The 22502-nt window shown below is 36.2% G+C and overlaps 3 protein-coding genes across 3 annotated transcripts; all 3 read left to right on the top strand.

Moving 5' to 3' along the window:
* Nucleotides 1-773: 773 nt before the first annotated feature.
* Nucleotides 774-6144, top strand: LOC120633443. The gene is made up of 6 exons (XM_039903651.1): nt 774-800; nt 1454-1643; nt 3086-3169; nt 3568-3668; nt 5021-5160; nt 6078-6144. Exons 1-6 carry the CDS (start codon nt 774-776, stop codon nt 6142-6144), a joined length of 609 nt encoding a protein of 202 aa, XP_039759585.1.
* A 3385-nt stretch (nt 6145-9529) lies between these two features.
* Nucleotides 9530-11116, top strand: LOC120632967 (uncharacterized PE-PGRS family protein PE_PGRS46-like). Its single transcript, XM_039902963.1, has 3 exons — nt 9530-9544; nt 9721-9763; nt 10236-11116. The coding sequence occupies exons 1-3, from the start codon at nt 9530-9532 to the stop codon at nt 11114-11116; spliced, it is 939 nt and encodes a 312-aa protein (XP_039758897.1).
* Nucleotides 11117-15456: 4340 nt separating this feature from the next.
* LOC120633306 (tol-Pal system protein TolA-like) lies at nt 15457-17069 on the top strand. The gene is made up of 3 exons (XM_039903495.1): nt 15457-15497; nt 15939-15981; nt 16106-17069. The coding sequence occupies exons 1-3, from the start codon at nt 15483-15485 to the stop codon at nt 16906-16908; spliced, it is 861 nt and encodes a 286-aa protein (XP_039759429.1). The 5' UTR covers nt 15457-15482; the 3' UTR covers nt 16909-17069.
* The last annotated feature ends 5433 nt before the right edge of the window (nt 17070-22502 follow it).

Genomic DNA, 22502 nt, shown 5'->3' on the forward strand with positions numbered 1-22502 from the left:
ACACCCAGACACTGAAAAACATTCATGTTCATCACACAAACACTCTCCAGTTGTGGGAATCGAACCCACGGCCTTGGACTCAGAAAGCAGGGTCGCTGCCCACTGCGCCACTCAGCCGTCAGTAGCCGCCGTAAGTTGTCATAATGTTATAAATAGTATCTGTTCAGACTTTAACGATTCTTCACAGTTCGATGGTATTATGAGGGATAAACTAGACTGAAGATTATCCTAATTATGTTTTTAAATTGGTAACTCTCTTAAAATTAGCATTTTCTCGAAGTATGTACAAAAAAGTATATAGTAGTGAGTCCTGAGGGCTATTTTTGTGTTAAAATAAATTAGTATTTACAGTATTTTGGTTATTTTTTAAGCTTTCAACCAAGTTATAAAGTCATGATGAAAACAATAGCTCGATAACAGCTGGTTTAATGTATGTAAGTGATAGCTGGTAAGAGGTATTGCATGTGATTTCTCAGTCCCCTGTAAAAAATCAATAAAAGTTTGTTTGAAAATGTTCGAAAGGAGGTTGAAGTTTTGACAGTTTAGCCCACAATGTGTGATTAATACGTATGTAATTAATAAACCTGGTAGGTACAACTGAGTCAACTAAAAACTATGAGAATTTTTATATTATCATTAGGTAATGTCGGTAAGTTCTAATTACGATTTAAACTAAGTGTACTTAGGTCCAATTATGCAATCCCTTAAAGTATAGTATAAATATCGTTCGCCTTCACCTAATTAATTTAATTGCCCTTTAAACCGAAGTCAAAATGGAACTGAGAATTTTATTGGTGTCGGTGAGTTTTTATTTCATACTTGCAGATTTTCTTTTTTCTCGTTTCATAGATTACATCACTCTTTTGAAGTGTGAACAGCATAGACAAACAAACAAATTCGGACAGATTATATTTAAAAAAAGATTTAGCACGTAGAGGTCTCTACCAAGTTTTATGGATTTGTATTACTGATTTGTATTTCTATAGTCAATTTTGCCAGCGGAAGTCTTATTTAGTGTACTGACGTATTATAATATATTCCATCCCGCTAAGCTGGGTAGCCGAAAGTGACATTATTCCTATCCGTCCCCCTGCCTCAGGGGGACAGAGAGGAATAAACAGTGCGGTCTGACCCCCTGCTCCCGACGAGGGGATAGATCAAACTGTTTTTTCCCGGTCGATCCCCCAGCTTTTTTCGTTTTTTCGCATTTTTATTTTCTTTTTGTCCCCTTGAAAGGCAGAGCTGCGGGAGAGATAGGAATAATCCCGTAGGTGTTTGCTCGTTTTAAATCTGAAGAAACCTGCATAATTGAGAGTATTCCATAACGTTCTTAATGGTGTGTTAAGTCTACCAATCCGCAATTGGCCAGCGTGGTGGACTACGACCTAAACCCTTTTCATTCTGAGGTTATAGGTTGATGGTGATGATACATTCCCTATTTTCTTAATTTCAGTTGGTGTGCCTCTGTATATTAACGTTGCCTACCTTGGCCTCAGTGGCGCTGGCACAAGCGGTGGCCAAAACGGCCATCAGCAAAGCGGCGGCCGTTGCAGGAGCCGGTGTGGCTTTGAAAACTGCCGCTGTCAAGGCAATCGGCTCTAAGGCCCTCGCTGGATTGGCATTGAAGGCAGCTGTTATTAAAGGTAATTTAGATAAATAGATAAATAAAATATCATCAGGGGAAAGATAGTAGGCGGAATATTGAAAGCTCCTTTAAGGCAACCTAATCGTAAGAAGATATCAGTTGAGCTGACATTGGATGGTTCACAAAGTAAATTTTAAATAATAGATTAATATACAGAGATAAGTTCACATAAAGTCGTATACTTATATATTAAAACGTGAAACAAAAACTGGTACCCCTTTTTACGAAAATTGCGCGGACGGAGGAGTATAAAATTTCCCACCTTACAGAGAAAGAGTGCATATGCTAATGTTACCTACATTACATTTTTTACATTTACATTATATCGATAAAAAAAAACATTACCCACTATAATTTGTATTGATATAACATGTTTCTATCGTAATCGTAACATAGAGTATGTTTTTTAATAACTTTTTGGATTATAATTTGTTTGATAAAAAAAACCAATTGACAGCGAGGTTACCCCTTTTTACGAAAATTGCGCGGACGGAGGAGTATAAAATTTCCCACCTTACAGAGAAGGAGTGCATATGCTAATGTTTACATTACATTTTTTACATTTACATGAAATCAATAAAAAAAACATTACCCACTATACTTTGTATTGATATAACATGTTTCTATCGTAATCGTAACATAGAGTATGTTTTTTTAATAACTTTTTGGATTATAATTTCTTTGATAAAAACAGGCAATAGACAGCAAGTGTAGCCTTTGCGAAATCTGTGATTAAAGAATATAGTCTTTGACAGGTCCAATTTCGACCAGTGGGAGACCACTAGTATATATATATTATTATGTATATTATATTAATTGCTTGTTGAGTTTTTTTTTGTTTTTTACTATACAATTGACAAATTTCTTAATGAAAAGGTTGATGGCTCCGTTTCATCTCCCGCACGATAGAAAAATTATGATGTTGGAAATACATCTGCAGGTGTAATAACGTGCATATGAGGCTTAACACGTACGCCTCAGGATGATGAACACAGTGCGGCAGGTTACAGGAGGTTTCCTTACATACCCTGCCAAGTGATGTTCGGTTTTTATGCCAAGGTTTTCCGTTTACCATAAGGTCGCCCACCTTATTGGTCCCTCGATTATAACTGTAAAAAACCTATGGAAGCGTATCTATCTTACATACTCGTAATATTATTCTTTCCTTGCCATTTAGAATAGTTCCCACCCGAAAACCTAAATCTGTAACTGTGGGCATAAGAATACGCTAAAAACTATTGAAACTAACATAACCGGAGAGATTTAGTTTCCAAGATTGATTTGATGGAAATTGATGTTTAAATACAAGGCAAAAGAGACGCTTGCCAGTCATTTGTTTAAAATTTGTTATAGTTTCTAACGTCATTTCTTTTCCACCGAGATACAGAATAGGCCTGGAGTTCATCGGTTATCCAAATAATTAATATTCGATTTTTACAGGTGGCCTGGCTGTAAAGGGAATTGCTGCGGTGCTCGGTGCAAAAGCTCTGGCCGGACTTGTTCTCAAAGGAGCTGCTCTTAAAGGTAAAGTACCTATCTAAAAATTAAATTTTTGTGTGTTTAGCTTTTTGTGAAAGATTTAGTCCTGGGAAGTACTACCGCCATACTGTTATTCATAATAATTTAAGGTACAAGAGGTTTTAATCCTACGCCTCCGATTGATGGACACAGAGCGACACTTTGTGGGATGTGTTTCATGCGTGCTCTTCGTAGTGTTTTTCTGTTTATAGGCGATGATTTTCCACTCACCATCAAATGGGTTATCGGCTTGGTTCATCAATAATAACTGTAAAAAAATACTTCTGTTATTTCGAGTAATAAAATAGGACAGTTGTAAAATAGCTGCTGAAAATAGTGTTTATTTCTCATAATAACGTTGCGGTAAATACGTGTCTACAATAATTTGCTATTTATTTTCGCAGGAGCATTGCTGGCAAAAGGCGTTGTTCTGGGCAAAGGTGCACTTTTAGGCATAGCATCGGCGAAGGCTGGAGCGGTTTTAAAGGCAAAATCCGCTGTTCTGGTATGTTTTATTTTATTATCATTATATACTACTAGCTGTTGCCCGTATTCTAAGCCCGCTTATTACGTTTTTTGCACACCGTTTGATCCTACGGTACTCTCCGTCCTTCTAACTAGCTCTATGCAAAACATCAAGCTGATTGGATGCTTAGTTACGGTGTTATGGACAAAAAGACAAACACACTTTCACATTTATAATATTAGTAAAGATTTATTGATGAACTTCATAAGCCCAGCGTACACCGGGGACAGCAGAGCAAAGCATTTATCTTTACACATCGTAATTAGGAACTAGTGATAAGGAGATGCAGATTCTAATGTTTATATTTCGACCTCCAAGCATCGAAAAGGAAGGATTAAGGATTTACCTTCGAAGCATTGAAGTGGATGCAATAGCTTGCGACAATTCGCGATGGGAGGTAAAGGCACATTGCATCGGAATGCTTAGAGATGCGAAGGCAGGGGACTGTAAACGTGAGTCTGCTGATATAAAATCGCGGGGTTACGCAGTGCAGTGTTACCAGAGGTTTGGTTAGTGGTACAGCTTTATTAGACAGGGCTCATCCGGGGAAGTACTACCGCCACGCTTATTTCTGCCGCTAAGCAGCATTCTTCAATGCTGGGTTCCATTCTAAAGGGCATGGTTGCCGGTATAGAGGCTTAGCAGGTAGCTAGGCTTCAGGGTGATGGACATAGGGCAACACGTTGCAGGATATGTTTATTGCATGCCCCGAGAATCGTTGCTCTCGGCCTTGATCTCTTTGGTCATTCAGACCTATTTAAAAATGGGTTCACGCTTACTTGGCCGTGGAAATATTATCTGCCCTGCCGTGTGTGCTTGTCTTGGCGTGCAGCGGTATGTCTTGGTAATTGCCGCTAATGAGCCGCTTACATCATAAGTGTACCCGTATGTGCTGACCAACACATACGGGTTGGTCAAGCCAGGCACTTGTTTTTTATGAGAGGATTCCTGTGTCCAGCAGTGACATCTAGGATGATAATGATAGTTCAATTGTATTATTTGTAAAATTAATAAGCGGTGATAGGTTAGTGGTTTTGGGGTAATCGAGTTCGATAAAACGCTGGTGCGTTTTTAAGAAATTTAAAATGTCACTTACTTTAACGGTAAAGGTAAACATCGTGAGGAAACCTGCATGCCTGAGAGTTCTCCATAACATACCTGAAGCTGTGTGAAGTCTACCAGTCCGCTTTTGGCCAGCGTAGTGGACTATGGTCTAAATATTCTTCTGGTCTTCTGATTCTGTGTGCCCTGTAATGGGCTGGCGATGTGTTGATGATGTGATGATTTGTGCTGATGAATGTAACTGTTAATAATGTTCTTTATCCTTATAGGGGAAGATACCCACTATCATCGACATCGTATCAGGAGCTTGGAGTCACGTTCAGAGGAAAAAGGAGATAGTGGGCAATGCGATTGACAAGATTACAGGTCAAGAGAAAATTATTGTTCGGTCACCACCAGTTTTATATGAGTAAGTGGGATATTTTAATATCAACTAAAGTTGATAAATTTAAAATTTCTTTATTCATGTAGGCCTATCACAGCCACTTATGAAGCGTTCATACATACATGTTTACATAATTGTAAGGGGATGGTGATAACTGCGTTCGCCAACTTAAACCTAAAGCTACGAGGGTTCCAAACGCGCCCTGGTGTAAGAAGAGCCCACAACAAACTTAGCCGGGTATTTTTTTCTAGGTATTTCTTTTCGCGTCTAGTACCACAGAGATATGGACCTTCCGACGTCTATTTTCCCGAGCACCTATAAATAATTCTTTATTAGCCTTTTAACCTATTACTGGCCCACTACAAGGCTCTGGTCTCGCTCCACAATGAGAAGTCTTTGTTTGACTTCGCACGCCTTTTTGAGAACATTACGGAGAAATCTCAGGCATTTAGCCTCACGTCGTTGTCTTTCACCGTTGAAGAAAGTGATATTTTAATTATTTAAAACGCACAAAACTTAGAAAAGTCCCTTTTAGAAAAATCGAAAGAATTTCGAAAGATTCGAACTCCGCCCCCCAAAAGTGAAGATGTAAGAATGTACATCCTCCAAGCTCGCTTCCTTTTAGTATTATCATCACTAATATCAGGCAAGATTGCAAAGCAGCAGAAGTATGAACTAGGGTGCAAATGGAAAAAAAAAATCCAAAATAGTTTAAATAGTATACATACCAGATTAAGAGACGTACCATATAAAAGTTTTTTTTTTTTTTGGAACCATACCTAAAGTTTCATAATAATCAACATTCATATTTATAATATTAATAAGGAGGTTTTTATAATTATTTATTGTCCAATAATAATTTCTTATCTAATTTTAACGGAGGCGTGTTTGAAGTTAAAATGTTTTGTTTTTCTTTCACTGATAATTGTTTTTTTTTGCAGGTACATAACAAGGCCGAGATATTATTATGAAACCGTACCGTTAATAGAAGAAATAGAATACTACTGAAAAGTTAAAATAAATATTGTTAAAGTTAAACATTGTGTTTCTTTTGGACGACTTCCAAGAAGCTTTGTCTACTTTCACAATGTGTGAACAGACCACCATGTGAGCGTAAAGAAGAGATAATCCTTTCCAAAGAAAAGACAAACAAACACACTCTTGCATTGATAATTTTAATAGTAAGGATTGAATGGTTTTTACTACATTGGGCTCTTTATATAGTTCGTAAAGTTCGTGATTGTGCCGATTGCGTTTTATATACTTTGCTTTTTAAAAAATACAAACAGCTTCTGCTTAACACTTACGTATCTACAGTTATCTTTATGAAAAAGTAAATACAGGTAATAAATAATGTTTTAATAAGTAAGGCAACATATTAAAAAATTACTCCGGTAAAATTACGTGTAAATAAAAAACAATACATAGAGGAAATTAATAAATAAACTATAAAAAGTAAATACAGTTGCATCGATTCGGATTAGCATTCCGATCAATACAATTTCATCAATTTGTTAAATCCTATTACTCAAGCGCGTAAAGGCCTAGAATAACAATGACACGCAATTTGTACTCGGTTGTTAATTGTTTATTAAATCACGTGGCACTGTTTTAATTAAATTTTTTTTATATATATTAACTTAAAAAAGTTATAGCACATCCACATGAAATTCCGTTTGGCGCAATCCGCGCAGGAACCATGAATTTTTCTGCGGTGAAAATTTTTCTATTTCACAGTCAAATCTGTTTAGTAGTTTTAGCGTGACAAACGTAAGTTTGTCTAACAAACGTCCACACATCCACACCTTAAAAACTTTGACGATGATTATATAAGTAAGAATATACCGACACAAAAAGAACACAAGGGTTACTATACCTATATATGTTTTAGATAGGCTGTAGATATTGATTTTTTACGAAGAAAATATAACTTTCATTAAAGAGTGACCTGTAAAAGGAATATCAAGATAGAATATGGCCATTTTGTTTGGAACGTAAACATACTTGCACAGAGAAGGGTTATAGCAAGACTGTTTTGCTGCGCATTCTTTACGCTACACAAAATTAAATTTGTGACGCGGGTAAAGCAGCATGGTATTGCTTTTTTCTGGATTTCTTTACGTATACTATTAATCTAGATGGGAATATTATTATTACTAAAATAATATGTGGCCTATATCATTCTAATGATAAAATAATTATTAATTCGGTTACTTAGATTCTGAGTTTATCGATTACTAACTAAAAAACAAACAAATATTTCGCCTTTATAATATAGAAGATGTATCAACACTGTACAAAAATACAACAGGTTGTAGGACTATGCCTTGTTTTAATACTCGAACTTAGATTAGGTATACAAGATATTAATGCAACAATATCATTTTACATTGGATAGAAACGTAATTTAGAACCGTTCCGATTTAAACCGGCTGGAGCCTTAATTTGAATATGCCTTTTTTATCAGCCTTATAATTTTAAAAATATATTTATTCAATTAAGTAAGGCAAAAAACTTTCATCGGTTTTAACAAGCATTTTCATTTATATAGAGACACAATAAACTACACAATAAACTTTAAATTAAAGTTGGTCGCCAAGAATGAAATGATTTTCATTTCACTTCACTTCACTTCACACTTCAGATTCACTTTTAAGAAGTTATGGGTAAGGTCAAGTTACTAGTTGAGCTCCGATTTGTGCTGCTCGTCACAGCACTCTGGGACCCATATATACAGGTTATAACATCGAAATAGTAATTTTTTATTTTGTCACACTTCAGCTGAGCGAACCCTTCAAATGTCTGAACGTGATAAAACACTGAATAACCGTTCCGACTTTATTCGACGTTATACGTAAGGGTATGCTCGAAGTGTTCTTGACTGTACTGCATTTACAACAAAAAATAACAACAGTAAATTACAAAATTTGTTTTCAAAACTCTACCAACCTATATGTACCTAATATGTAGGTAATTTAATGTAAGACTAATATGTAGGTAATTTGATGTCATGTAAAAGTAGTATATACGTATAATCAGAGTGCTAGATAAGAATGTACACCGAATGACAAATCTGCACCTCAATGTCTATGAAAATACACAAAACAGAGCAAATACAATAACTGAGTGAAATTATAAGTACCGACCTAGAACAGTCTCCGACCGCCATGTCGGAGGAAAATAGGAAGGAACACAAAAAAAAAAAAACCTATATGTAGGTACCGTAAAATCTCAAAAAAAATATATTTCATTTTCTGACTGTCACGCAAACTATTATTTCAGGACTTAAATGTCACGTTATAGCTCCACGAACGGCAAAGCCATACTTTTCTAACATAGGCTGATTTATAAGTTACGGTATAGGTTAGGTAATATGTCATGAGCTTCCTTTGGCATGTTTGTCGGCCGATTGCCGCAGTGGGCAGCGACCCTGCTTTCTGAGTCCAGGCTATGGGTGCGATTCCCACGACTGGAAAATGTTTGTGTGACGAAAATGTATGTTTTGTATGTTTTCTGTATATTATAAGTACTTGTGTATATTCTTCATATAAATATTCAACAGTCTTAGTACCCATAAAACAAGCTACGCTTACTTTGGGGCCAGATGGCGATGTGTGTATTGTTGTTGTATATTTCAATCCGTTGCTATGTTGCTTTTTAATTGAAGTACAGACCTACAAACCAACAAAACAGTTTTGCAATTATGATAAAATTAGCCTAGTTGCTGTTGCCCACAACTTCTTCGGCGTTGCTTTTACTTTTTTTTTAAATAAGTCGGAACGTCAGTTTTCGCCGGATAAGAAGTAACCTGTTTCTATTTTAAAAGTCCCGTGAGGTCTACACTGTTGCTTTATCGAGATAAAAAATATCTGATTGCCAAGATGTAAGCTATAGAATTGCGAAATTACTAAAAGACTCGTACACTGCCAAACAAAGGTAACAAAGAAACAAATATAGCATTTATGTAAATAGTTTGGATTATTGAGCAAGGAGTCTATCACGGTAACTCAATGACTGCTCGAGGAAACTGCTGTGGGATGCGAACAATTTCAGATTCATTGTTCAAGTGAACAGGACGAAATAGTTAGTAAATTTTGTAGGATTTTTGTTCTTTTATTCATAATTTTAGAGTCGATATTCCTGATGATGTTTTTTTTATTAATATATACAAAGCTGTGTGGTCAGCCGTATTATTGCAGTACAGGTTCACCGATTGGTTTTTATACCGGCAGGTAATGATATTCAAATAGGGCGGCACTGTATTTAGCATTGTTAATTCGATGTTAGTAATTTTTGGCGTTGTATAAAAGGTGCAAGCGATTTGTGGAAGTCATCATAATTTGTTTTTAATCAGTTTGATACACAAGTGTGTTGTAGCGGACAATTATTAGCCATGTCTCGACTTACGGTGAGTTGAGTTTATTCGGGAAGAATTACGGGAATGTTTGTAAATACATAACCGTATAAAAAAACAGTTTTTGAATATTGTTGGCTCGGTAACAGAAAATTAATATGAGATTGTCATAGTGATGCATGGCTGGATTTAGTTATAGACATAACATTAATACAAACAAATTTTTCCAGATTCTCTTTGTCATCGCCGCGGCGTATGGAGTGATTGCAGAGGGTAAATGTTTAGTTTTCATATATTTATTTAAAAATAATAGATAGATATCGGCCCTGATGTTCTAAAGAAATGTATGTATTATTATAACAATTTTTCGGTATTTCTACCAAAGCCGGGACCATCGTTACGAGATTCATTGAGTTATATTTTACTGAATTTTAATAAACTTTACTACTACTAATAAATTTCTGCCGATTTTAGAGATATATAATATGTGACGTAAAGTTTTGCACGCAGTGTTCTTTTTTACTCTTTTTTTAGGACAAATACAACAGTTTAGTTAAAATTTTGGGATATACTTCTCAGATTTCAATAGGCACCAAGAATTCTGTTGATTTTGCATATTTACTTTTGAGACCATTAGATAAATCTGAGCTTCTCTCAGATGTGTATTCAAGGAATTTATACCTTAACGATACTTTACTGAATGTAATGGAGAGTTAGGGCCCTGAAGTATATTTTTAAATTGCAGATGTTAGGAAGGACAACTCCGCTACAGACTCTCGTGCTGACGGGAGTGGATTGATCGGTGTCAGTTCCGGTTATGGACTAGGCGGTCTTGGCGGCAACGGACTGGTCGGAGGCGGCTGGGGTCTCGGCGTACCCTCCGCTGGTTACAATGTCGGTTACGGTGCCGGATCAGGCTTGGTATCAACGGGAGCAGGCGTCATCGGCGGAGGTGGTAACCTGAACAACGCCGCTGCTGCCGGTGTTGCTCAACTCAGTGCTATTCAAAACGCTCAGGCTGTCCAAGCTGCCCAGATCGCCAACGCTGCCGCTGCCGCCATTCAAGGCGCTCGTGTGACAGAGGCTGCTGCCAGGGCTGGACAAGCCAACGCCATCCAGAACGCCCAAGCATTAGACGCCGCGCGTTTGGCCAACATCCAAAGAGCGCAAGCTGCCGCCTACGAAAACGCACGTGCCGCTGAAGCCGCGAGACGCGCCTCTGTTGCTGCTGCCAATGAAGTCGCGCGCGCTGTAGAAGCCGAACGTGTTGCTAATGCCGCTCGTGTCCAAGCTGCCGCTATTGCGAACGCACGTGCCATCGAAGCCGCCAACATTGCGAACGCAGCGAGAGCTCAAGCTGCCGCTATCGCCACCAGTGCCGCTCAGGCTCAAGCTGTTGCCGATACAGTCGCGAGGAACGCCGGTGCTGGCGGTCTTTGGCTCGGTGGCGGAGCAGGTTTAGGCAACGGAGGTGCAGTAATCGCTGCCGCACCCGTAGCTGTAGGCAATGCTATCCCAGTAGGAGTTGCTAACCTTGGCGGTCTCGGACTTGGCAATGGACTGGGCGGATGGGGACTTGGCTACGGTCTTGGCGGTGGTCTCGGGGGCTATGGCAAAGGACACTAAATTAATAAATTAACGACTTACTTATTAGGAATGACACCAAAAATTTTATAGATAGAATAATCAATTTCTACATCCATTTCTACGTCACGTGCCAAGGAAATGGTTAGCGGCATATTAATATTAAGTACTGGTCGTGTAAATATAATATTAAAGAACATACGATTGCATCAAAAATGTTTTTAACTAACGTCAATAATTAACCCTTTATCTAACTTAAAATATAATCTCAACTAACTCCTTTCAGCCGATGCACGGGAATGGTGCCAAGAACGCTGTTTCTCTCAAGTCCGTATCTATCAATAAACTATCTACGAGTTATAAGCTGGTTCTCAAGAACCCGTCAATATCGCACTTGAGATCCTGTTCTTAGCTCTCTGTTAGTATACTAGGCATCGACAACTATCTAATTTTTTCTTATTATCTTGTTATTGTACAAGATAAATTAACAGTTACGTATTGAGTAAAGTGATTTGTTTTGATTGATTAAGAAAAATAGTGCTATAATTATATGCAGCATATATTTATATGCAAATTCAGCTTACGATGCACATCCAGGAAATCGAGAATTATTTTTTATCGATTTCATCAAGTTTTACTAATAATTATCAAATATAACAACTATAATCGCTTGAATACAAGGTCATAGGTCATATATACTCGTAGGTTTAACTTTCTACAGTAATGGTAGTTAAGAAGAAACTGAAGCTAGATTATTGATTAAACGTGACCTCACATCTTATCCTCATATTTTCAGAACAGACCAGAGTATTATTTAAACTATGAATTGCATCATCTCTATTATTAGATAGAGGTATTTTGATAAATGCTCCAATAATTCACTTAATTTGCTTCATCAGTGCTGCCCTCTGGGGAATAAATACGCATGTACCTAATTAAAAAATAAAAATAGTGCCTCTATTTTCCTGTCAATAGGACTGTAAATACACGTGAGAAAGCAAATCATTGGAATATCATATATGTTTATAGTAATACATATACACATAAAACAAACAATAAATACTTTGTTTATATTTCTTTAAACACCTCTACGAATCTAGGGACATAAAAGGAAAATAGAAATACAAAGATGGAAGAGGAATACAAATGACGGCAATATTTATTACTTGTTTTTATATATTTATTATACTAAGTTATAACCAATAATAAATATCAAAAACACATTTAAAACACTGTATACTTACTTAGCTTATTGTCGGTTATTTAATAATGTGGGTTAATGTCGGGAGGATTCTTACGATACCTCGTATAACCCAAATCTGGTCAGGTATTTAGAAGTTATGGTGGATTATAAAAACTCACATAATAAATAGTCGTACATAGACCCTGAAATTACACTCTTTTTTGGACAATCTTGTCTGCATTAATTTCTGTTCAACATGCATCTCAAGGGTTTTACAACATCATGTTGACAATCTTATTTAAATTTTCACTGCTGGTAACATGCCTCCTCTTTCATAGGAGAGATTGTTTTTAGCTATCGAGGCAACAACGACGGGTTGTTATAAGTTTGATGACTGCTTCGTATTTCCTGAACGGATGAACCGATTTTGATTTGAAAACCGGTCTAACATGGCCGGCAACTCTCAATGGCAGATTACATATTTTTTTTCAACTCCCTCAGTATGTTTAGCAAATAAAATGGCTTGACTAGTAGAATACTACACAGTAGAATATACACTAGAAAATATTTCAAATACGAGATCGCCACCACCACAAAACAATGAATAATTTTATTTTACTAGTACAATAATGTAAACTAGTCAAGTCAAGTCAAGTCGGGGGTTTTTAAGTTTTTAATTTATATATTTCAGATCATACACCAACCACGAAGCCAATATTATCATTCTCTGCGAGGCACGGGGTACCAGTTTCCTAAATAAGAGCTAGTACTGGTTTATTCACAAATAAAAAGCTACTGGAGCTTACAGTTTCAGGCCAACTCTGGAATCGACTCCAGGATCTCTCCGTAATACGACGAGGCATTTCCACTAATAGAAATGAAGAATTTGGAGTTAAGACTCTTTACGTTGCTACAATTCAAACTCCGGGCTGTTACTTTTAGTCTGGTCAATGCTGGGTGGTTTTAAAGGTTCTGAAATAAAAAAACGGAAACCATAGATCACATTTTTCATCTGTGTCGCTTATATGTCGGTCAGCGAGCTGCATCTTATGAACCGTAATAGATAAAGAGGTGAATTTTTTACAAAGCGTATTTTTCTATTGCCTCTATGAAAAAATGGAAAAAAAAACATTCAAAATAAAAGAAACATTATTAATAATCAGAATTAATAGTTTACATCTCGCCAATCCTCATTAATACAGCACTGTAGTGAGCAAGTATATCAGCTTCAAATCTCTCTCTCTCTCTCTCTCTCTCTCTGAGAAAGGAGGAATGTACCCAACACACAGATCATATTAAATAGCTGAAGATGAGAATGATAAATTAATAATATAGATAATCTATAATTTTTTTAATTATATATTTCTTAAAAAAATTACCGATGATCTCACACTTAACTCACTTCTTAACAGTTAACTTGAAAGTATTTGATAATTCTAATAATAATAACCTTTCATTTGACCTACGGTATTTAATTTCTTCTAAATGGCATATTCGGGGAAAAATTTGCTTATTTTACCACAGCGTCATAAGCAAAGCAGTTCTAGTCATATAAAGAAGCCAGCCAACAAATAAACAGTTTGAAGAAATATAATATATTGTAAATAATAATAATAGGTTATTGTGTTTATATATATAGATTTTCATATTATTAATATGGCAGGAAAGAACTGACGCGGAGATTGGAATAAACCGTGTTATTAGGTATAACGAGCCCTTAAGAGAAATAGTTAGTTCTCCTCCCTCCAAGTAGCATTGCTACAGGGTGGAGGGTCAAAGTTCTAATACTCTCTCTTTCCCATGAGAGAGAAAGCTTTGCTCCGCTGGTTGAACAAAATAAAATAAGAAAAATAATCGAGTCTCCTGGTCGCCTATATATTACAGTAACTGAGAACTTTTTTGGAATGACTACCTAAAAACCTGTGAAGCACAAAAATAAACTTCCAGAAAGCAACTATGTCTCCAGAAAACGAATCTTTTACTCTTACAAAGTAATATAGAAAGCTGAAAAGTTTTTTTGTTTACTTAATAATGTAGAAAGCTGAAGAGTTTTTCAATATACATATACTAACATCCAGACACTGTCACACGTGCATGTTCATAACCCAACACACACACACACACACACACACACACTTCGCCTAGACTAAGTGATAATAATATAATGTAACACTATCATCATTATAAATTTTAGATTTTTTTCGGTAAAAAGTACTGACAAATCGAGACTTGCTAGCGCGCACAATAACAAGCTCAGCTTAGTGTGCTCGCTAGCGATATGTTCTGTTGTGGCTTATAACGATATTTTACGTAATGTATGTAACAAATAAGTTGTAATGTTGATGTTCAAATAAACTTTTCATTTTCAAACTTTTCATTTATAAATATTCTTAAATAAAATTCTGACTAATCTTAACTTAACAATTCTCATCAATCAAAACCTTTCTAAATACATAACTCTATTTGTTGCTCGCATTGTTTATGAAATAAGTTCTTCTAACCATAGCCGAATTAATTATGAGTCCCAATCTTTTGATTTGACGTCCTTTCCCCTGTTTCTCAAATTAAGCTAATATAGGTATAAATTTTGCAGAATTGCTGGAAGAATATTGTTCACAACACATCTATTAAATTCCTCGGATAAATACTGAGATACTAAAATAAATAAATAAATAAGATTGTCTTTGATGTACTAATATTTTTTATGTTATTTCTTTTTTGAAAAACTCGTTCTTGAATTAATATTCAATTTCCATTCGGAATAACTGTAATTGTCTTACATTTACCCTACTTATTACGTTAATTCTTGTTTTTTGATGCAATAACTTTGTAATCGAAAAGGAGAATAATTTACTCGTATATTCCAAATTCCGGTCTATAGTGGGTGTCAAAAGATGTCGAATTTTAAATCGGTCGCCAATAAATTATTTAGTTTCCAAGATTATTCAATAAACATCATCAAAAAAAATCACACTTTAAACATAACAGTAATAAAGGCTGTTATTGCATACGCATCTCCACGAAGTGTGGTCAAGCGTTGTAGTACTTGTATGCGCGGGTTCGTTCCTTTTTTTCTTACTGACACGTAATAATATACAAATAGAACAGAATCGAGTCTATTAGGTATTGTTTACAATTGGGTGCACTATATAAGTGGATGCGTTTTGTAGAAAGCATTAATTTACTCGATAAACTTGCATCAAGCGGTGTTTTACAGCGAAAGAAATGTCTTTAATAACGGTAAGCAATGTTTTGAGCGGGAATCTACTTCTTCTTCAGCTTTGGGTTAATTATATGGCTTTTTGACATGCCTGCTCGGTATAATTGTAGCTATACTTCGCCAATGTCGTGTTGCTTGAAGGGAACGCAAAGGGGGTTGATTGGTTTTCTTGAGCCTTTCCTCGGAAGATCCATTCCTAGTTAGATTAGTAATAAAAAAGCAATGTTATGCTCTTGTAATTATCTCACAACAACAATAATATATAAAATTTATTACTCTGCATAAAATTTCAACGAGAATAAATTGATTTACGAAATGTTTATGTTGTTGATGTAACTAATCTTGTGAACTAAAAAGATTTGTATTCGACCTATATCAAAATATTTTTTTTTTTTGACTTCTAATTACCTAAACTTGTTATTTCTGCTTCCTTTTTTAAAAGTGCTCTTTATCGTTTTCAGATTCTCTTTGTCATCACGGCAGCGTGTGATGTGCTTGGAGAAGGTCAGTGACATTAGAAATCGCCATATCCGTCTAATAGTTGCATATTTTTTTCCAAAAAAGTTCGTTGCATATTTATATGAGACTATATTCTCAGTTGCCTAAACTATTTTGTTTTTAAATACAGGAGGAAGAAGGAGAACTCCTGCACCCGCAGTGGACTCATCTGCCTCACAAAGCGGTGTCGGTACATCTATAATAGTTTCCTCTGGACCGGCGAATAGATATGATCTGGGTTCAGCAGCCGCTGCAATTTCAGGTGGTTCCAACCTTGTAAGCGGACCGGGCTATGGTGCTGCACCTGTACTCACCAATGTTGCGGGCAGCAGTGCCCCGTTGAATAACGCCGCTGCTGTTGGTGCCGCTCAACTCAGTGCTATCCAGAACGCACAAGCCGTGCAAGTTGCTCAAATAGCAAACGCTGCCGCTGCTGCCATTCAAGGTGCGCGTGTCGCAGAAGTAGCTGCGAGAGCTGGACAAGCTAACGCTCTTCAGAATGCTCAAGCCTTTGACGCCACTCGGATCGCTAATGTACAAAGAGCTCGTGCTGCTGCTTATGAAAACGCTCGTGCTGCAGAAGCGGCAAGACGTGCCGCTGCCGCTGCGGCAGCTGAGGTCGCACGAGCTGTTGAAGCGGAACGCATTGCGAATGCAGCACGAGTTCAAGCGGTTGCCATCGCTAATGCTCGAGCTATAGAAGCCTCACGTATCTCTAACGCTGCCAGAGCTCAAGCCGCTGCTGTTGCTACTAGTGCCGCTCAAGCCCAGGCAGTGGCAGATGCAGTAGCCAGAAATACTCAAGATGGAGGTCTTTTACTCGGATATGGCGGTGGTTATGGCAATAATGTTGCACCACTGGCTGTTGGCGGAGGATATTCTCTTGGTGGGGTTGGAGGTGGTTGGAATGGGTATGCCGGAAAGGGTCATTAACGTATAACGTAGCAAGACAAACTTAAACACTAAAGATTACCACAAGCAAACCATAAAGCATAGATCAATGTATATCATTTCATTGTCTCTGTGAAAATGGCGTGCCTGATAGATTTAAAATATATTTTGTAAATATGATTATAGATAGTAATGAAACTTATGTGCCGTAATATAATATGTGTATCTTTTTATTTGCCAAAGATAGTAAAAGTACTTAATAATATTTTTGTTTTAATTCTTTTCATCTTGTCATTTTCGTATAATCAATATAGAATAGAATAGACTAGAAAAACTTTATTGCAACACAACACAACAGGAAAAACAGAAGGAAAACAGTAATAGTACTTAGTGCTAGGGTGCAAAGGCGGCCTTATCACTAAAAGTGATCTTTTAAAGACTACCTAAATGTACGAAGCCGATAAAAAAGTGAAAAGTGGGTGGTGCATAAAGGATGTTACAAAAAATAAAATAAACTTACATGAACATACATACTACATTTACGAGTTAACTACAAAAATACCGCTATTAATTTATATCTATATATATATATAAAAATGTTATGTTGGTTTGTGTACGCTTCAAAAAATTTAAAAAGTTCTGCCCCGATCGGGCTAAAATTTTAGCATGATATATAATACGCATCAAGGATTGTTTTTATCTATTTTTCTCAAGCATTCAATCACAATGTGCCACAGCGAAGCGTGGCAGGGTACAACTTGTATACTATAATAGATATTTATGATATATATTTATACTATTATAAACTTACATAATACTCAATCACATAGATAAGAAATCATTTTTTAAGCGATGTTTAAATAGGTGAATATATATAAAAATGAACCCGTATTTCCCTTGATCACGCCATAACTAGGTTCTCTAGCTACTTCACTGATCTCATCATTTTTTTTTAACTTTACTTATTCTTTGTGGAAGGTTCTTAGGGGAACAAAATTGAGAGAATTTCACAGGTACAATAGGAAAATTTAAGAAAAGTTACGCCTCTATAAATTTTTCTAATGTAATGGGCATTCGACAGTTCGACAGAGACTGAGTGTTTATCTGCATATTATTAGTATTTATATTCATAAAAATATTCATCAACTACCTTAGTACCCATAAATCAAGCTACGCTTACTTTGGGGCTAGATGGCGAAGTATGTATTGTAGTAGCATAGTTATTTATTTTATTTACTTACCACTAAGTACAGTCAGGGGTATCCCTATCCCTATCCCTACTAATATTATAAATGTCAATGTAAGTTTGTTTGTTACGCTTTCTCGCAAACTGCTTAAACGATCCTCATGAAACTTTGTACACATATTCATGGAAGTGTTAGAAGTAATATAGAATACTTTTTATCCCGACATTGAGCTCGGTTCCTTTAGGATAGGGGATGAAAGTGTTTGACGATTTTACACCATAACTCCGACAAATTATAACCGATTTAAATAATTATTTTTGTACTATAGAGGTTATATATGTGTATTATATATGTGTTTAAAATCAAACGCAGACGAAGTCGCGGGTAACACCTAGTTTAATATAAATACGCGGGATTTATTGTACATTAATTAATTCCTGCAACCGATAATTTGAAAACGTCGTACGTTTTTTCTGCGTAAGATATAAATTAATGTTTTGGGTGCGATAACAAAAAATCGGTATTTACAAAATAAATATATTGCTGAGGTCAAAAGTGTTAACCTCGGCGATAATCATGGTAATATAAACCTTTGTCAACGAGTACCTAATAACATATTTTATTTGGTGAGACAAAATCAACAATCAAAATGTTTTCTAAAGTGAGTGATAAAATATATTTAATTTTAAAATAGTATAATTTTTACTATCCGGAAGAGTTTATTTAATAATTGAGGCAAAGATTTTGTTTGCAGAAAAGATACAAATATTATAATGTTTAAATAAATATTATGAAAATTAAGCTTAATTTACTATTTCGATTCCTATAAATAACGCCTGCTAATCCAATTTGTAATATATAAAACCAACTTTTATTTTACATTCTTAATTAACTTTTTGGTTTTAGTTTCGTTTTAATATATTTGTTTCGATTGTTCTATTTTTTGTTATATTTATAAAGTTTTTTACTATGTTATTTACACTGTAATTCCTTTTGTCACTTTATTTTCGAACTGGTTTACTATTAACGTAAACTATTGACGTTTTTAATTAACTGAAATATTATTGGTAGCCTAAAAATGGGTTTACAGTATGCTAAACGCGATCCATTTGTAAAATATTGTTATTTCTTTATTTCAGTAAACCTTTTGGTGCTCATAATATATAAATAAAAAAATTACCAACTAAAAAGTAAATACATTTTTGTATAAATCCAGCTTGTGCATGCATGCATAGATGTGGTACAACAAGCTTTTAGTCGCGAAACAATTTGCAATTACTGAGTTAACTTTGATTTAAAATATGCCCTTAAAATCTTTTTTTTGACGGCCGATTGGCGCAGTGGGCAGCGACCCTGCTTTTTGAGTCCAAGGCCGTGGGTTCGATTCTCACTACTGGAAAATGTTTCTGTGATGAACATGAATGTTTTTCAGTTTCCCAGACACTATTTATAATTGTTAATTTGGTTGGGTATTGAAATCATGTGAACTTCACACCACTACCATGGCAAAAGCTTATTTGATAAGCAATCAAAATAATCGGTTTGCAGAAAGATTTTGTAATTTTTCTATTTAATTGCACATATCTCTTTCACAATGTACAGACAGAACTTGCACTAATCTACCACGTATAATCACTTGATATGCAAAATGAATAAGATCCGATGTTATTTTCTTGGCCTTCACGTGATAAGCAAACAAAATTTTGTCAAATATTGACATAATTAATAAACCTATAAGAGTCGTTCTTCTATCTTTCATTTTAGTATGTTCTTAGAAACACGTCTGATTTTGAACATGAATGCGGTATGGAATTCAGTTTATAGTGACGTTTTTATCATTGTATATTGCAATCTTTAGTCAGTTGTCAAAATACAGTGTTTAGTTTACGACTCTAGTGATAGTAATTAAATCATCATCATCATTTTAACCTATTAATGGCCCACTGCAGGGCACGGGTCTCCTCCCACAATGAGAAGGGGTTAAGACCGTAGTTCCCTACACTGACCCAGTGCGGATTGCTTCACAATAATAATTAATTATTTGAATGCAATTTTGATTCTGCTAATTAAGGCCTTATTTGATATTTTATTCGTTATCGCCGCTTATCCGTGTCGCTCGCACTCGCTAGAGTGTTTTCTATGCAGCGAAATTAGTTTTTTTTAATTAATTAATTATTTATTGTTTTATTTTTATGTTGTCGTAACACGAAAAAGTAACTTTCAATAGACAATATGATTTCAATAGTAGATGTAAATATCTGTCACCGATGTGAGTGATACTTGCAGCTATGTATGAGTTAAAGATGGGGCTGTTCTCGTGAATTTTCTAGAAGGACGTAAGCACGACTGTACAATTTTTATTTTACTAAGAGATCTTGAATACAATTTTTTTGACTTGAGTACCTGCAAAGAGAGCGGACAGGCATTTTTCAGGCAAGCGTCCCGAACCTAGAACTCATCATTGCTTTCTAACAGGCATACATAAAACATAATATCCAATTATCCAGGTATAGAATGTACCTATCTTATGTTTGATCAGGGGCTTTCATTTAATCTCTCAGCAGGGCTAGCACGGGCGGGAGATAAAAATTTTATCCCCCGATTATATCCCCTGACAAGGAAAATAATTAACGTGCCCACCTGCTAAATCACTGGGACATGGAATAGAAGAAGTTTACCCACGTTATTATTACACATATATTATTTGGATATTATTTCCACTTGTGCGCCAGTGGTCTGAGAGTTGATAAAGCTGTGGAAAAAGATAAATGTGTATCCTTTCCCCGAGGATATAATTGTCTCCTGCCCATGCTAGCCGTGCTGGATGTCCAATTTCATTGAATTAACAAGTATGTTTATATTTTATTCCAGACTATCTGCGTTCTGCTTTTGGTAGCCGTGGTCGTTAATGGTAAATATATAATTCTTTTTTTTTTAATTTCTGCCTCGTTTGTCATTGGTTGCTGGAAGAAATCGGTATTTAGCGATAAGGCCACCAGATTGTACCCTCGTGCTCTATGTCTGTATATCTCTGTAACTACTTTTTTCTTTGCTATACAATAAACGTGTATTAATTCATTTATTCTAGAGGTTGGCATGTTCAAAATTTTAGCTCTGTTGAAAACCAGGAAGCGCGTCAATTTTAACTATGAAGCTTTGATTACGGACAAACGGATACCAGTAAGGCTAAATCGAAGACCACGGTGTTTTACATGCCGGAAAGGAAAGTCCAAGTTGACGTCGTGCGAGACTTTCCAGAACTTCTCCAAACCGCGACCTGGATGTACCCTGAGCGTATAGAGACGTTGAAATATTTTTTTTTCAGCGTTCCCGCAAGATTTTGTTGACGACCCTGGCTTCGGAAATGGGGAAGGACAAGGTGGATTTCCTAGCCAAGGTAATGTTACGAAATGTAAGATCCAACCATCTGTTGTGCTTTTATAGATAAAATCGATACAATCAAGTAAATTGCATGACGTACTCAAAAGCAGTGATAGCCTAGTGGTTAGGACCTCAGTCTTTCGGGAGAAGGAGTTCGATCTCTAGCTCACCGTAAACTTTTCGGAGTTATGTGAGTTTTAAGCAATTTAATAATGACTACTCTGGCATAAAAGTGAGTGCTGAGTTATTAAGTTTTCCCCGGTTTGATCTCTTGCAGGGGGCAATATGGTAATGAATAATTGCCGAATTTTCTCTGGTCTGGTCCGGCGACAGGCTTCGACTGTTACCACCCGACCGAAAATGACGTACCGTTAAGTGAATTTGATATGAAAACTGATTAGTGATATGGGTTTAAAAGAACTGCCATACCCCTAACAGGTTCGCCTGTTATTATCTAAGACGGCATTATCGCTTACCACCAGGTGAGCTTTACCACCAGCAGTCAAGGGCTCACTTGTAGTGGAATAAAAATTGAGAGATAACCTGCATGCCTGACAGTTCTCCACAATGCTCTCAAAGGGGTGTGAAGACTAGCGATCCGTTATTCCGGCCAAGTGCGGTAGTGTAAGACTGCACACGCGCTTTTGAGAGCATATAGTGGTATACTCAGACGTAAACCCTAAACGTGGGGTCCTTTAAGAATTAAAAAAAATTCTGAAATATGTCGTCTGGTCTCAAGGGAGACTTGCGCCAAGGCTCTATTTAGGTTACCATTCAGTCTAGGAAATTCAATGCTATCGATTTTCAGGAGGAGCTATCAACCCTGACCCTGGTTTCCCCGATGGCCAAGGCAATGGTGGCTTAGGCGAAGGTATGTCTCACTTTTGTATGTATGTGTCTATTACCAACATCTCACTATAATCGAAAACTCTGTACATGCGCATCAAAATTGTGAATTTCCAAATCGGTTGGAAATTGGCGTTGTAAAACCTGCTTCGACGGGCATTTGCCTGATGGTTTCTAAATATTGAATATGATAACCAAATCCAATATTTAGAAACCATCGCA

The sequence above is a fragment of the Pararge aegeria genome, chromosome 21 (genome assembly GCF_905163445.1).
Source record: "Pararge aegeria chromosome 21, ilParAegt1.1, whole genome shotgun sequence".
Taxonomy (NCBI): domain Eukaryota; kingdom Metazoa; phylum Arthropoda; class Insecta; order Lepidoptera; family Nymphalidae; genus Pararge; species Pararge aegeria.

Excerpts from the sequence above, each read along its gene's own strand:
- LOC120632967 (XM_039902963.1), top strand. Across the intron at positions 9,764-10,235 it reads GTATGGAGTGATTGCAGAGG|ATGTTAGGAAGGACAACTCC; the intron begins GTAAATGTTTAG and ends TTTAAATTGCAG.
- LOC120633443 (XM_039903651.1), top strand. The coding sequence starts at position 774 with ATGGAACTGAGAATTTTATTGGTGTCG. Across the intron at positions 3,669-5,020 it reads AGGCAAAATCCGCTGTTCTG|GGGAAGATACCCACTATCAT; the intron begins GTATGTTTTATT and ends TTATCCTTATAG. Across the intron at positions 5,161-6,077 it reads TCACCACCAGTTTTATATGA|GTACATAACAAGGCCGAGAT; the intron begins GTAAGTGGGATA and ends TTTTTTTTGCAG.
- LOC120633306 (XM_039903495.1), top strand. Across the intron at positions 15,982-16,105 it reads GTGTGATGTGCTTGGAGAAG|GAGGAAGAAGGAGAACTCCT; the intron begins GTCAGTGACATT and ends TTTTAAATACAG.